Here is a 13,019-nt window from a genome sequence, read left to right on the forward strand (position 1 = left end):
TTACCTTGGGCTGGTCACATCATGGGTATCATGGAACAACTTCTGTATCTTGTTGCTAGAAACAACTCCCACTTTCACCAGGTAGGAATAGGCTTCCACGTGAAAAGCCCAGAAGTGCTTCCCTTTGGCAATCCCAGTGTCGCCAATGATGTAATCCAGGGTTGTGTAGCATCCGACCTGCATGCGCTCAGACCCCAGCAGTAGAGGAAATCCAGCCCTACTTTCCACAGAGGTTCTTCCTGGGTTCAGCAGGAGATGTTCACTGTTGTACCCGCATTTGTCATCAAAAAGAAAACTGAGAACTGAAAAACAGCATCCCAAAAAATTTTCTCTTACTTAAGTATTTCTGTGCTTATAAACTATATTTTAAGTCATGCTGGCACTAGAATTCCTCGCTTTTAAAGGCTACCAGGAACATTACGCAAGCTAACACAGTCTCAGTATGCTACCTACTTAACCTGTTTGTTAACAGTGCTTTTAAACATGTATACAACCGGTAACAGTGTAGTAGAAGTCTGGGAGCTACTGGAAACCACCTACAGCTCTTAACACCACCAGCAGCTCGTGGACATAAGAAAACCCAATACCTGGGGCTGGAGGCGTACGCAAGATAACTTCTCGGCTCCAAGGGCTGGAGATGGATCCTTTATATCCTCGAACTCTGAAGGCATAGCTGCTGTCGTCATCGAGATCAGATATGACTTTGCTCTTGCTGCAAACTTCGATCTCCTGCCACGTTGTACTCTCCTCTTCTCTATTAAGCTTATGATACTCAAGAACATAGATATCAGCTGAGTCTGTCTTCCCAGGGCATTCCCAACTGATCAGAGCTTTGTTGTACATTTTGCTCTGCTCTTCATTGATTTCTGGTATTTCTAGACCTGGAATGACAGAGATTCAGGAGAAAAAAACCTCAAATGTAGATACATGTTGTTTTAGAATTAAACACAGAAGCCCTTTGTTGAGCGGCCACAGCACTGGGGGGACAGTGGGGGGGGGAAATCTGACTCAGTCAAAGAGTGCAGATGAGGATGGGTCTGTTCATGCACTTAAATCCTTTCTGGTTTTACTTTGAAAGTTGTATTATTTATTTTTGCTGGCAACTAAAAAACCATATAAAAACCTATTCTTTTCTGTCATGCAATCACGACAAAAAGCTGCTAGGAAGACCTAGTATTACTTAACTACAATATTTTGGAAGCCAATGTAAACTGGTTCTGAATGCCATGGCATCTTAGCTTCTTTATCAAAGCTGAAGCTAGCATTGCTGCCAGGTAGTGCCTTGTGAATCACAGAGGCAGAAGGGACAATGCAAGTCACAAGATTGAGTTCTGCAACTGCAGCCCTGCACAAGTTTTGCCTCTTTCCAGAGAAGCCCTTAAAGCTATAACTCAAGAAAGACGTGATGCTCTCATAATTTACCATTGGAATGGAAGGACAAGTCACCAAGGATCTCTTCTTGCTTGGCTATGTCCATCACAAAGTCCTCGAAAGTAGTTTCAGCTGCTGGCTTGAAGCTCTTGAGAGATTCAGTAGCTTTTTGGATTCTGAAAGCACAGAAGCAGAGGGATGGCAGAAGAGGGAAAAAGGAATTCACATGGGTGCATTCCTTAAAGCAAAACCGCTAGGTTTTGCTTTAAAAAAAGTTCTCTTTTCAGGTACTTACTCATGTGTCCCAGAAACTTGTCTCTCTAGACAGAATTAAAATGCAAAATTTAAAGGCCTTTTGTACATCAGTGTAAAGATAACTAACAGGGAATCTTTTGGTTGGCAGAGCATTTTAACAATTTGGGGCATTACATTCAAAGAACAAAATAGGTGTGAAGCGCTAATGGAGCACAACTATTCAGATCAGAGTTTAAAGCCAGAAGAGACCTGTTAGATTAACTTGCAAATACCCGATGCAATCTCTGAGCAAAGGACTGTATCAGTGAGCTGAATGGGTTACCCTTCCACTGCAGTCCTACTGAAGAAGGCTAGGCGTTGTCGCAGGACAGAGCCCCTCCTCTGGGCTGTTTTTTAACGCACACTGTAATATAGGAATTTCTACTGAATGGTACCGGGACCGCCTCTGAGGCTCTGCAACACAAAGTACTTGCATTCAGTACTTTCCTAGCAGGTGTCCAAAGAATATGACTGACCAGACATCCCTGGAACAGTACCTGTACCTCGAACGGAAGATAATTAATAAGATACCTGACGTGAAGTTGTTTTGCTGTTTGAACAAAACAAGATGGATTGGTTTCTTTAAGCAGTTCTTGAGCAAGTCCTACAAGGCCATTATTTTCCAGGAGCCCTTGAGATTCTTCTGCTTGTGTTTGCAATTTTTCCAGCCTTAAATTCTTAGAAGCTTCAATTGCCCTAAGAGCTGCGGATTTCTTCTCTTCCAGGACATGAGATAATTTCTCAAAACTCTGAGATGTTTCTTCTTTAGCTCTTTCACTGTTGCACTAGGAGGGAACAAAAGACATTTTAGACGGATCCCACAGCACTGTGGCTGTGTACAGAAACGTACTTAGGGTTGTTCAAGAGATCAGAGCAAACTAGTCATCTGTTTGACTGACAAGACTAACGAGCTTTGTTATGCTCTTCAACACTGAAAATGCAATCAGCACTGCACCCAAGCTAGTAAGCGTCTCCTATGTTAACACAGAGAGGAAAGAGCAGGAAATTATTCCTCCGATTATGTATTGAGTTACGCACAGCGTTTGTCTAAATAGTTCATGGAAAAGCACTGTAAAAGCAAGTCAGCGTCTGAAGTCTTCATGCCCAAGACCTAGGTGCTCTTCCACCTTCCCCAGTCACCCTGAACTGGGAGTCCAGCCCAGTTTCTCCCCTATGCCCTGTAGTGCCACCTCTGATGAGTGCCCTGGATTAAAGGAACTATGAAGCACAAAGGCCATCTGCAGCAAGATACAGGCAGGGCCAGGAGCTCCTGCCAATTTTTGCCATTGCGTTTTTCAGCTCCTATGTGAGCTCCCAGCTCTGACTCTTCTGCAGGGAGATTTTGCCCTTAATTCTGACTTCACTGCAACATCCTCAAGGTAAACAGACAGCATAAATTGTGCAGCACCACTCATATGCAAGAGCTGTAAGTCTAACCCACCTCTCTTTGGGTAAGGTATCAAATAAGCTTTATGTCAATTAAATTCACAGCAGCACCCAAAACTTAACTTCCCTCTGTAGGTTGCCCAAATTTCCCACACTGTCAGGATTAGGTCTTACCGTCTGTGACTCAGAACCAACACAAACTGTTCAGAAATGGTTTTGCTGGCTAACAAAAAAAAACCCCAAAGGATCTGGAACACTTCACTGTTCCATTTGGAGTCCCTGCTGTGTCCTTGCAAGGTCCATCCCCAGACAACCCACAAGCCACTCTCACCTCTGTTTCTTTCAGCAGCAGATCCAGCTGCATGATGCGAGCTTTCACCTGGCTCTCCTTACTGATGAGGTACTCGATATCTTTTGAAAGCTTCTCCTGTTAAAATAAAACAGCAAACTGGCAGGCAGAACAAGGGCATCCCACCCAAACTGACAACAAGCACAGGTGGGCCACCCAGCCAGCACTCAGTTTCTGTAGTTACGAGGACAAGAGCCTGCCATCAGTTATGAGCAGCAACCCTGCGGAGAACTGCTCAGTGACCCGCCATGACTGGCCCGGGACATCAGGCCACTGCCATGTGCAGGACTGGTGGCACAGCCTCTGAGGAGAAGAGGTGACAGCCTCAGCTGGCTCATCCTTCCCCAGCCACAGCAGTCACCTTCTCTCTTAGGCTAGGAACACGAGTCTTCAAGACGTTACCAGAACTAATAGAAAAGCCTCATAGGTTATTAACTCATCTGTAGTAAGGTTTGCTAGAAAAATGAGTGGTTGGAAACTTGAACTTAGGAGTGTCTCTGCACTTCCTTAGTTGCAAGAGTTAACAGCTGTACAAGAAAAGCCTTGCAAACAGGCGAGGAGGCCAAAGAGTAGAAGGCAGGCTGGGATGGGCTTTTTTTTTTTTTTTCTCTCCTGTGAGCAAGAGAGGAAGCAAAGGAAGAAGAGGAGGCAGCAGCAATCATTCTTTAATAACAAAGCAGTGTTTGCAAGTCTGCCCTGTTGTATGGTGCTTAGGGAATCAACAGCTCTGCAACTTCAAAAACATACAGCGTCCCAGCAGATAACTGCCGATGCAGATTCTTCAGGAGTGCTTCTGAAGTATAAGCTAACCCAAGCCACAAGGACACTTGCCTTAAAAAAGCCAGATTGTAAACCATTAACTTCTTAAACCTTCTGCATTGGTCAGTACTGATGCACAGTTGGCTAACATAAGGTGGAAGCGCTTTTAAGGGGTTCTGTTTGAAGCCTCATAGAAAATATAGTTTAGTTTCTTAGCCGCACACTATGTCACACTAATATATACATTAACAGATGTTGCACAGCAGCATGCCTCATGACTCGTTCAGTGTCCTCCAAACACACGTCCTGGCATCCTGCCAGGGGAAGTTTGCCCTTAAACCCGAGGCTCAGTGCTCTTCCCCCTTCTTAAGGCCAGGTCCAACAATATTTACTTTTACCTTAAAGGTTTTGTAGGCAGTGCTTATGGTTGTTACTCTGTGGTTTGCATGACATCCACCCAGTTTACATAGACGACAAACAGGCCTTCTGCAGGTTTCACAGTACGTTTACCCTCTCCATTTCATGTTCTGGACACATCAAAATCTGGAAGAAAAAAAAAGAGAGCAGAGAGAATGCAGGTGTCCTTCCAAAAACGGAGGTGCTCAACAAACCACCAAAACACTCAATTATCCCACAGCAGCGTCTGACTTATCAGTGGGTATTTTTTATATTCTGTTTATCTTCCACCTTTTACATTTGTCCATGCCAGTGAAAGCCAGCAGATGAAAACAAACAGTTTCACCAGGTTTACAGTGAGTGAACCTGTAGCAATGTCTGTGTACACATCACATAGCCTCCATACTGCAATCAACCATTTTGCTAATCCCTGAAGCTGTCTGCACACCTCAAGCTCCCCGCACTCCAGTTCGGAGATGTAAATGCAATACAGAACATGTCCACCCTGTCAAATTTAACCCTGTTCACACCGGCATCTCTTGAAACAGCTATGAACTGTTTCTTAAAGCAAGAGTTGACATAATACTGTAATGACTGAGGTCTAAGCTAGACTCTGACCAGCCACATAGCCATTGCTCTTGGAGCAACAAATGAAACGCAGCCACCACCACCAGTCACAGCCATCTTAAAGACAAAAGGCCCCAGTGTTTCAATTTTTCTGTCTGACTCCAATTACAAGTTGCTCATGCTGAGCGCTAATTCCAGCAACAGCTTAAACAGCACTGTAAAAAACCTGGTGTTCACTAAAACTCATCTTTCAAAAACTGAGCGTGTTGAAATAACTGCTCAAAGAGGGAAAAAGTGCCGCTCAACTCCAAGATCATGCAACAGATAAAGCCATCTAAAAGGCACATAAAGTAGCATAAACACGGACACTCAAAGCTAAGGTTGCAGACCATCTCCAAAACCAACTCTCAAGCTCCAAATGTTATCTTAGGCTATGGTGAAAAGCCCAAAGACAAAGGAAATGTTCAGGAAAATTAGCTGTGCAGGCAGACATCTCCAAAAACTGCAGTCATGCTGTTAGTCTGTGGAAGCAGTTTTTCCACAGCAGTGCACAGTCACACCTAACGGAAACTGCACACTTTTATTCATCTCCTCGTGTAAGTAAGAATTACAGCCTGCAAGCTAGAGACCGAAGAGGTCAGCAGATTACCTTGTCTAGTTCTCTCAGAATTCAAGAACAATCAGCCCAGTATCTGCTTCTCCCATCCCCACCACACACGTTACAAAGTGCTCTCCAGTCTGGTTGTGAATGAAAGCGGGTTTATGAAAGGTGGGTTAACCTTGACCAGCAGCCAGACAACAACCAAGCTGCTCACTCGCTCCCCCTCCTCAAGATGATACGAGGGGAAAGATGATCATGGGTCAAAACAAAGACAGGGAAATCACTTACAAATTATCAGTTCATTGCCAAGTCAAGTAGACTTGGATAGTCAGAAACTATGACTAAATATTTTAGACCATTCCCCCACCTCACTTTTTTTTTTTTTCCCCTAGGCTCAAATTACTCCTTCATTTGCATTTGCATTTCTTCTTCTCACTCCCGCCTGGAGAGGCACACGAGGGATGGGAAACGGAGGATTACAGTCAGTGCATAACACTCCATCTCTGCTACTCCTTCCTCATTATAAGTTTCCTCTCTTCATCACAGGTCCTCTCCACAGGAGACCAAGGTGTTTGTGGCCAAGGGGACCTGTTCTCATTTCTTTCTGTCTTACTTTTGTCCTCTACACTCACAGAATGGGTGAGGTTGGAAGGCACCTCTGGAGACCGTGTAGTCCAAGCCCCAGCTGAGGCAGGGTCAGCTACAGCAGGTTGCTCAGGACCTTCTCTCGGTGGGTTTTGAATAACTCCGTTATTAGAGACTCCACCACCTCTCTGAGACACCTGTTCCAGTGTTTGTTCACCCTCAAAATTCAAAGCTCACTGGGAACTCCTGAGGCTTTGGAAGATCTCCATTGGTGGAGAGTTAACAACCTCTTTGGGCGGTTGCAGTGTTCCAGTGGTTCCAGAGTTTGACAACCTTCCGAGTCTACTCACTGGGAACTCCTGAGGTACAGTTGGCTCCCTTGCCTTCATTCCCTCCCATCAGGCATTGAGACACCTTAATAAGGTCTCCCTGAGCCATTTTTTCTCCAGACTGAACAGCCCCAGATCTCTCAGCCTGAAGAGGACTTCAGGTGTGTAGGGGCCATCGTGTCCACAGGCAGGTCCATGAAACTCTCCACGACAGCGGACACAGGAGATGTGATGGGACACCGTACCACAGACCTATGGCACATCCTCCGCTTGAACGGCAGGTAACCGTGGCTGAAGAAGACACCAGAGGGGAAGGAAACACTGGAAACTCTTGGGGAGAGTGAAAGAGGGAACGGGGAAGGAGGGCTAAGACAACAGTGACAGGAAAGGAGAAGAGACAAATTGTCCCTTCCCAGGGGCGGGCTCACAGGGGGCGGGCTCACAGGACACAGCCAAGGGGGGTGAAGATGTCTATAAGAGCGTCCCACCCTGTGCCTGAGCTCTGCTTCCAGCAACAATGGCCCAAGGAGCTGCTCAGACATGCAAGTTTATGCACGTACCTTCAGACAGCGCTGAGTAAGAAAGCAAGGCCTGGAGTTACTAGGAACCAATTAAGGAAGCTAATTATGGCCTTCAAGCATGAACTGAAGTCCTCCAACTTCTCCAATAACCAAAGCACCCACTGAACCTTGCTCCCAGACAGAACCGCTGTCCTGAGGATAACAGTTATTGCCCACCATGTCAGGGATGAGGTGGACTCTCCTTCCCAGGCCCAAGGGGGTTAAACCCACACCTTAGACTGAAATAACGACTTTTCAGAGCAGCACTGGCACAGTTGGAAGCCCATCATCACCTGAAGGGCTCTGAGCTTTGCACCAGGCCAGTGCCCTGGACGCCACGGCCGCGGCACGAGGAAGCAGTGACTCGGGGCACTTACAGTCACCGTGAGGTTCTCCCAGGTGATGCCAGACACATTGATCTTGTTGCTCTCCCAGAACTGCAGGGTTTCGTTGCTGGGATGGGTCGGTGCCTCACCCTTACAGCTGGGAGGAGAGAAGCCAAGACAGAGGTGAGGGGAAGGCGATGGGGGTGCAGCCCTGAGCTCCTGCCAAGGGGCAGCGGCACTTTAGGAGGAAGAAACCCACTAGGAGATGGTGAGGAAGTCCAGCTTGCTGTGCGTGTGCACAGGGTAGGCCTCTCGCAGGTGACTCAGCTTCTCCAGAGCCTCATAGATGAAGATGATGCAGATGAGGGAGGCGAAGGCTTCTTCGGTGAAGCGGGTGATGTAGCACACCAAAGAGCTAGCGTCAGTGGCCACCAGCACCGTGCAGAAGAAGGCGGTCCACAGCCCAATGCACGCCGTAGAGAGAGGTAGAAGAGTGCGTAGTCCCTGGGAAAGCAAAAGAAAATGCAGGGTGGAAAGGGCAGCAAGAGGCTCCGAGCCGTGCCTTCCTTTGGGGAAAGTCGGCAGCAATTCAGGAGCGTGTCAAGGCTGCGGATGGTAAATGCAGTTTCCACGTCCTACGACAGACAGCCTCGGGGCTGCGGCGCAGGGTGTGGGCCCGCAGGAGGAGAGGCCAATTATTTAATTATCATTCTTTAACAATTACCTTGTGTTAATGCCTCGGAGGCTAATTGAGGTCAGGTCCCTGTTGTGGAAGGTGGTGTTCTCCCACATCACCCCGATGCCCTAACAGCCAAACCGGCTGGGTTTGCACCCAGTTACCTGCTGCCAGCAAGTTGGGGCTTCATAATAAATTTAATTGCAATAAGAGAGGTTAATCTCCCATCACAGTTGCCACAACAAAAAGACTGTCATGGAAAATATCCATTTTGCCTGAAAAGCTCCTGCTTTTTCAAAAATCATCAAAACATTTGACCAGAGAACTGTTTGGATATGTGGGTAAAATATATTTCCACTTCCAGCAAAAAACATGCAAAAAAGTGCCCGAGTTTGTACTGAGAGGAAAGCAAATCTTCCCTCATTCCCAAACCAGAGTCATTTGTCTCATCTTCCCTGGGCAGCCCATCTCGGGCATCCATATCCTTGTGGTTTCTCCTCCTCCTGCTCTTTCACTTTAACTCTAAAAACCCTGAACCACCCATCCATCCTTCAGAGACCGAGGGCTCCTGCACCGTCACATACTAAAGCAGCAGCGCGTGATGTCTGTGACACAGAAGACAACTTAAATCTACCAACTACCACTAAGAAAAACATCTTTTCTCCATCCCTGCCTTCTTCTGAAGGCGCTCGCAGCACCTGGCCGCAGCAGCCAGCCTTACTTGCAGAATTTGTAGAGGATCTTCTCGAACACGAGGACGGGGCCGGTGCTGCCGAGGATGGCGAGAGGTTGGCCAGCAAAGAGGAAATACACCACGCCGGTCACGGATGCGCCCAGCAGCGACTCCATGGCACTCTGTCCGGGGAAGAGAGGCAGCAGCGAGTAATTAAATCATTAGAGGGAAAACCACAAGTGCAAATTCACTGCAGCAAGGACTTTTGCATGAGTGTTGTCCTCCCTCGTGCCACCCAACAGAGAGAGGTGCTCACTATGTGGCTGTTGGTCGCCTCCCCCAGCAGTCCCCCAAAGGTGATTGATGACGGGGGACATGCAGGCACAGTAGAGGAAGAGGAAGGACGCCAGACACTGCAGGCTCAGACCATCCCGAAAGTCACTCCAGAACCAGGGGGCTTTTCGCTTCACATCCCGGATCAAACCTCCAAAGAGCCTGGAGGAAGGAAAAAAAATTAAACCATTTTCGTGGAAGACCACGTTAAGTTTTCTTGGCTGAGGAAGGACAATCGCAAGCACAGAGTAACTTCCATTGCTAAAAAGAAGTCTCCTTCTCCCATTTTAGCCCCAGGAGAAACTGAGGCATACAAAAAAAACACAGAAACACAGAATCACAGAATAGTCAGGGTTGGAAGGGACCTCTGGAGATCATCTAGTCCAACCCCCCTGCCAGAGCAGGGTCACCTACAACAGGTTGCACAGGACAGCGTCCAGGCGGGTTTTGAACATCTCCAGAGTGGGAGACTCCACAACCTCTCTGGGCAGCCTGTTCCAGTGCTCCACTACCCTCAAAGTGAAGAAGTTCCTCCTCATGTTAAGATGGAACTTCCTATGTTCAAGCTTGTGCCCATTACCCCTCGTCCTATCAATGGGCACCACTGAAAAAAGACTCCTCCCATCCCTCTGGCATCCTCCCTTTAAGTATTTGAAAGCATTAATAAGATCCCCCCTCAGTCTTCTTTTCTCTACACTAAAGAGACCCAAGTTCCTCAGCCTTTCCTCATATGAAAGATGTTCTAATCCCCTAATCATCTTCGTAGCCCTTTGCTGGACCCTCTCCAGCAGATCCCTGTCTTTCTTGAACTGGGGAGCCCAGAACTGGACGCAGTACTCCAGATGCGGCCTCACCAGGGCAGAGTAGAGGGGGAGGATGACCTCCCTCCACCTGCTGGCCACACTCTTCTTGATGCACCCCAGGATGCCATTGGCCCTCTTGGCCGCCAGGGCACATTGCTGGCTCATGGTCATCCTGTTGTCCACCAGGACTCCCAGGTCCCTTTCCACAGAGCTGCTCTCCAGGAGAGAGTCAGCCCCCAACCTGTACTGATGCGTGGGGTTATTCCTCCCCAGATACAGTACCCTACATTCACCCTTGTTGAATTTCATTAGGTTCCTCCCTGCCCAACTCTCCAGCCTGTCCAGGTCACGCTGTAAAGCAGCACAGCCTTCTGGCCTGTCAGCCACTCCTCCCAGTTTAGCGTCATCAGCAAACTTGCCGATGGTACACTCTATCCCTTCATCCAGATCGACGAATATATTGAACAGGACTGGACCCAGTACTGACCCCTGAGGGACACCACTTGTTACTGACCTCCAACTAGACTGCACCACTAACCACAACCCTCTGAGCTCTATCTGTCAGCCAGTTCTCAATCCACCCCACTGTCCATCCTCCAACAAAAGAAACCCTCCAACAAAAAGAAAAAGAGACCAAACCTGAGAGCCCGTCCCCTCTTATTGCAACAGTCCCTCACTTTGAGAAGCAGCAGAGCTCTACCTAGAGGTACTTACACATCTGCTTCCACCCCAAAGCAAGAAAACCTGTGTGCAACCACGCTGCGGCTGAGCCCAGCTGCCCAAATCTCCCACCCACCCAGCCCAAGGGACCAAGCTGGTAACCTGGAGCCCCTTCACTGACCCACTTCACCCCAAAACTCTGCTAGAAGGGAGGTGCGCACTCAGATTTTAGGGGCAAACAGAAAAACACCCCACCAAACTATTGCAGTTCACACCTTCCTGTCCGCTCCAGTTCAGGACCGCTGTGTTTCTCCGGCTTGCTGTGAGGAGCACTGTCATCGAGAGCTTCTGGCACCTTCCTTTTTTCCTGGTAAAATGGAAATAAGATAAAGATATGTCTTTTAAGCCACTGGCTTGTTTTGCTTTTTGGGCTGGGTATGTGACCTGTAAATTTGGGCCCCTGAGCAGCACCCCCAGCCGTGCTGCCCTCCTGCCCGTCCCCATCGTGCCTCCTTCTGCCGCAGCACCCACCTGCTAAGGGACGTTTCTCGGGGGCTCAATTCGGATGGAGGGATCCCACTCTCCTGGCAGCAAAACCATGACCTGATCCAGAAACTCATCGATGCCAGCCACCAGGTCAGCCCGGTTCTTGGCTTTATAGGCAACATCGTGGAAGACCTGCCGTAGGAGACAACCAGGTGAGAGGATGACCCATCTCGGATGTCCTAACCAGTGCAATAAGCTCTTGGCTAAATGCAAGGTCATTTTCCGCAAATCGCCTGTTGGAAATGGCAGGAAATATTCCCCCCAAAGGAAAAATCTGTGCATCACAGTATTTGTAACCATCTCCACCAGGCTCCCGTCCCCCATGGCACCCCACAGCCTTCTGCTTCAAGAGGAGAAGTTTCACTGGCCCTGGCAATGCCACCACTGGGGGCAGCATGCTGGGGACCCTGGGGAGAAGGATGAGGCGCAGGCTGCAGCCCAGGTGGGATTTTAGCCTCCTGCAGGCAGCTAAGAGGGACAACAAACCCTCTTCCTCACTACTACAGAGACAGGGAGAGGTGAAGAAAGCCCCAAAAATGACCCGGAGATATCTCTGATCTCGTCACGCCTCATCCGTCATGATAGTAGCCATGGACCTGCAGTTCAGCCTTTGCAGCAAAAGGAAGAATTCTCTTTTGCTAAAAGCCATCATCAAAGTGCTTATTCATCACTCCACTCAGATAATTATTTCCCATCCTAGATAATGACATTTTTTGCCCGATCTGGCGTTTCTCCTTCTCCATGGCTCTGTGCAAGCCTGGCCAGACCCGGGGGAGAGGGGCTAGCCCAATATTTAGGGCTGAACTGGTGCCAATCGATGGCCGCTTTGCATGTGAGCGTGACAGGCCGAATGCAGGTGTGGTAACGGGATTTATCTTCTGCCCCCAGACACCCCATCCCAGCGGGTGTAGTTCATCCTCGGCACCGAGGAGGATGAGCAGCACATTCCCCACCACTTGTTCACCGAGCTGGATGAGATCTTCCTGAAGGAGGGTGAAGATGCCGAGTGGAAGGAAACGGCAAGGTAAATCCCTGCTGCCAGCTGCGGTGGCGGCCGCGGGCTCTGCCTTCCGCTCTCTGGGACGCAAAGCTTTTGCAGCTGCAGGTGCCGATGCGCGGAGCCTTCTCCTCTTGCCGCCCCGTAGCTGCATCAAAGGGGTTGCAGAGCTGAGGCTGTTTTCTTGCAACGGGGCCGATCGTGCCCGATGTCCGCAGGTGGCTGAAGTTTGAGGAGGACGTGGAAGACGGCAGCGAGCGCTGGAGCAAGCCCTACGTGGCCATCGATTGGCACCAGTTCAGCCCTAAATATTGGGCTGGCCCCTCTCCCCCGGGTCTGGCCAGGCTTGCACAGAGCCATGGAGAAGGAGAACCATCTGTTCCACCTCTGCATAAGGATGGGCCACTTTCCTTCCCCACGTTTCCATTTTTAAAGGCAGGATCCCTCTAAGGAAGACCAGCCTCAATCCATTATGCCTTCAACTGCCTCCCAAATAATGCCACTTTCCCTCAGAAGAACAGCAAACCACACCAATCAGCCACACGGACCTGCTTGCAGAGGACCCCGGCACCCACGCAGCCCCGAGGAGGCTCATGAATGCTGCGGCGGGACTTACAGTGGTAGCCCTGCTCCATCGGGCCACAGTCCTCCCGTTCCTTCTTCCGATGCTTCTGGCGGTGGGGTCGGTGGTGCCGGTGGCTTTGCCTCACCAGTGGCATCCGCATGCCCACGGACAGGGTGTGGTGGCCTGCAAAAAAAGCAGCGTTCTCATCACTCTCGATATTGCGGAGACGGTTGACGCCGCTGC

The 13,019-nt window shown here is 49.1% G+C and overlaps 1 protein-coding gene across 1 annotated transcript in view; it reads right to left on the reverse strand.

Annotated features, from left to right (window-relative positions):
- Positions 1-13,019, reverse strand: part of LOC309684911 (E3 ubiquitin-protein ligase TRIM36-like) — a gene marked incomplete at both ends in the record, with an annotated part of 82,849 nt that continues 69,830 nt past the window's right edge. Inside the window, 7 exon segments of the mRNA XM_082500749.1 lie at positions 1-302; positions 588-881; positions 1,423-1,547; positions 2,197-2,450; positions 3,383-3,478; positions 4,558-4,663; positions 4,665-4,702. Coding sequence (XP_082356875.1) covers positions 1-302; positions 588-881; positions 1,423-1,547; positions 2,197-2,450; positions 3,383-3,478; positions 4,558-4,663; positions 4,665-4,702 — 1,215 coding nt within the window.

Source organism: Vanellus vanellus (assembly GCF_965231255.1).
Source record: "Vanellus vanellus genome assembly, contig: HAP1_SCAFFOLD_40, whole genome shotgun sequence".
NCBI lineage: Eukaryota > Metazoa > Chordata > Aves > Charadriiformes > Charadriidae > Vanellus > Vanellus vanellus.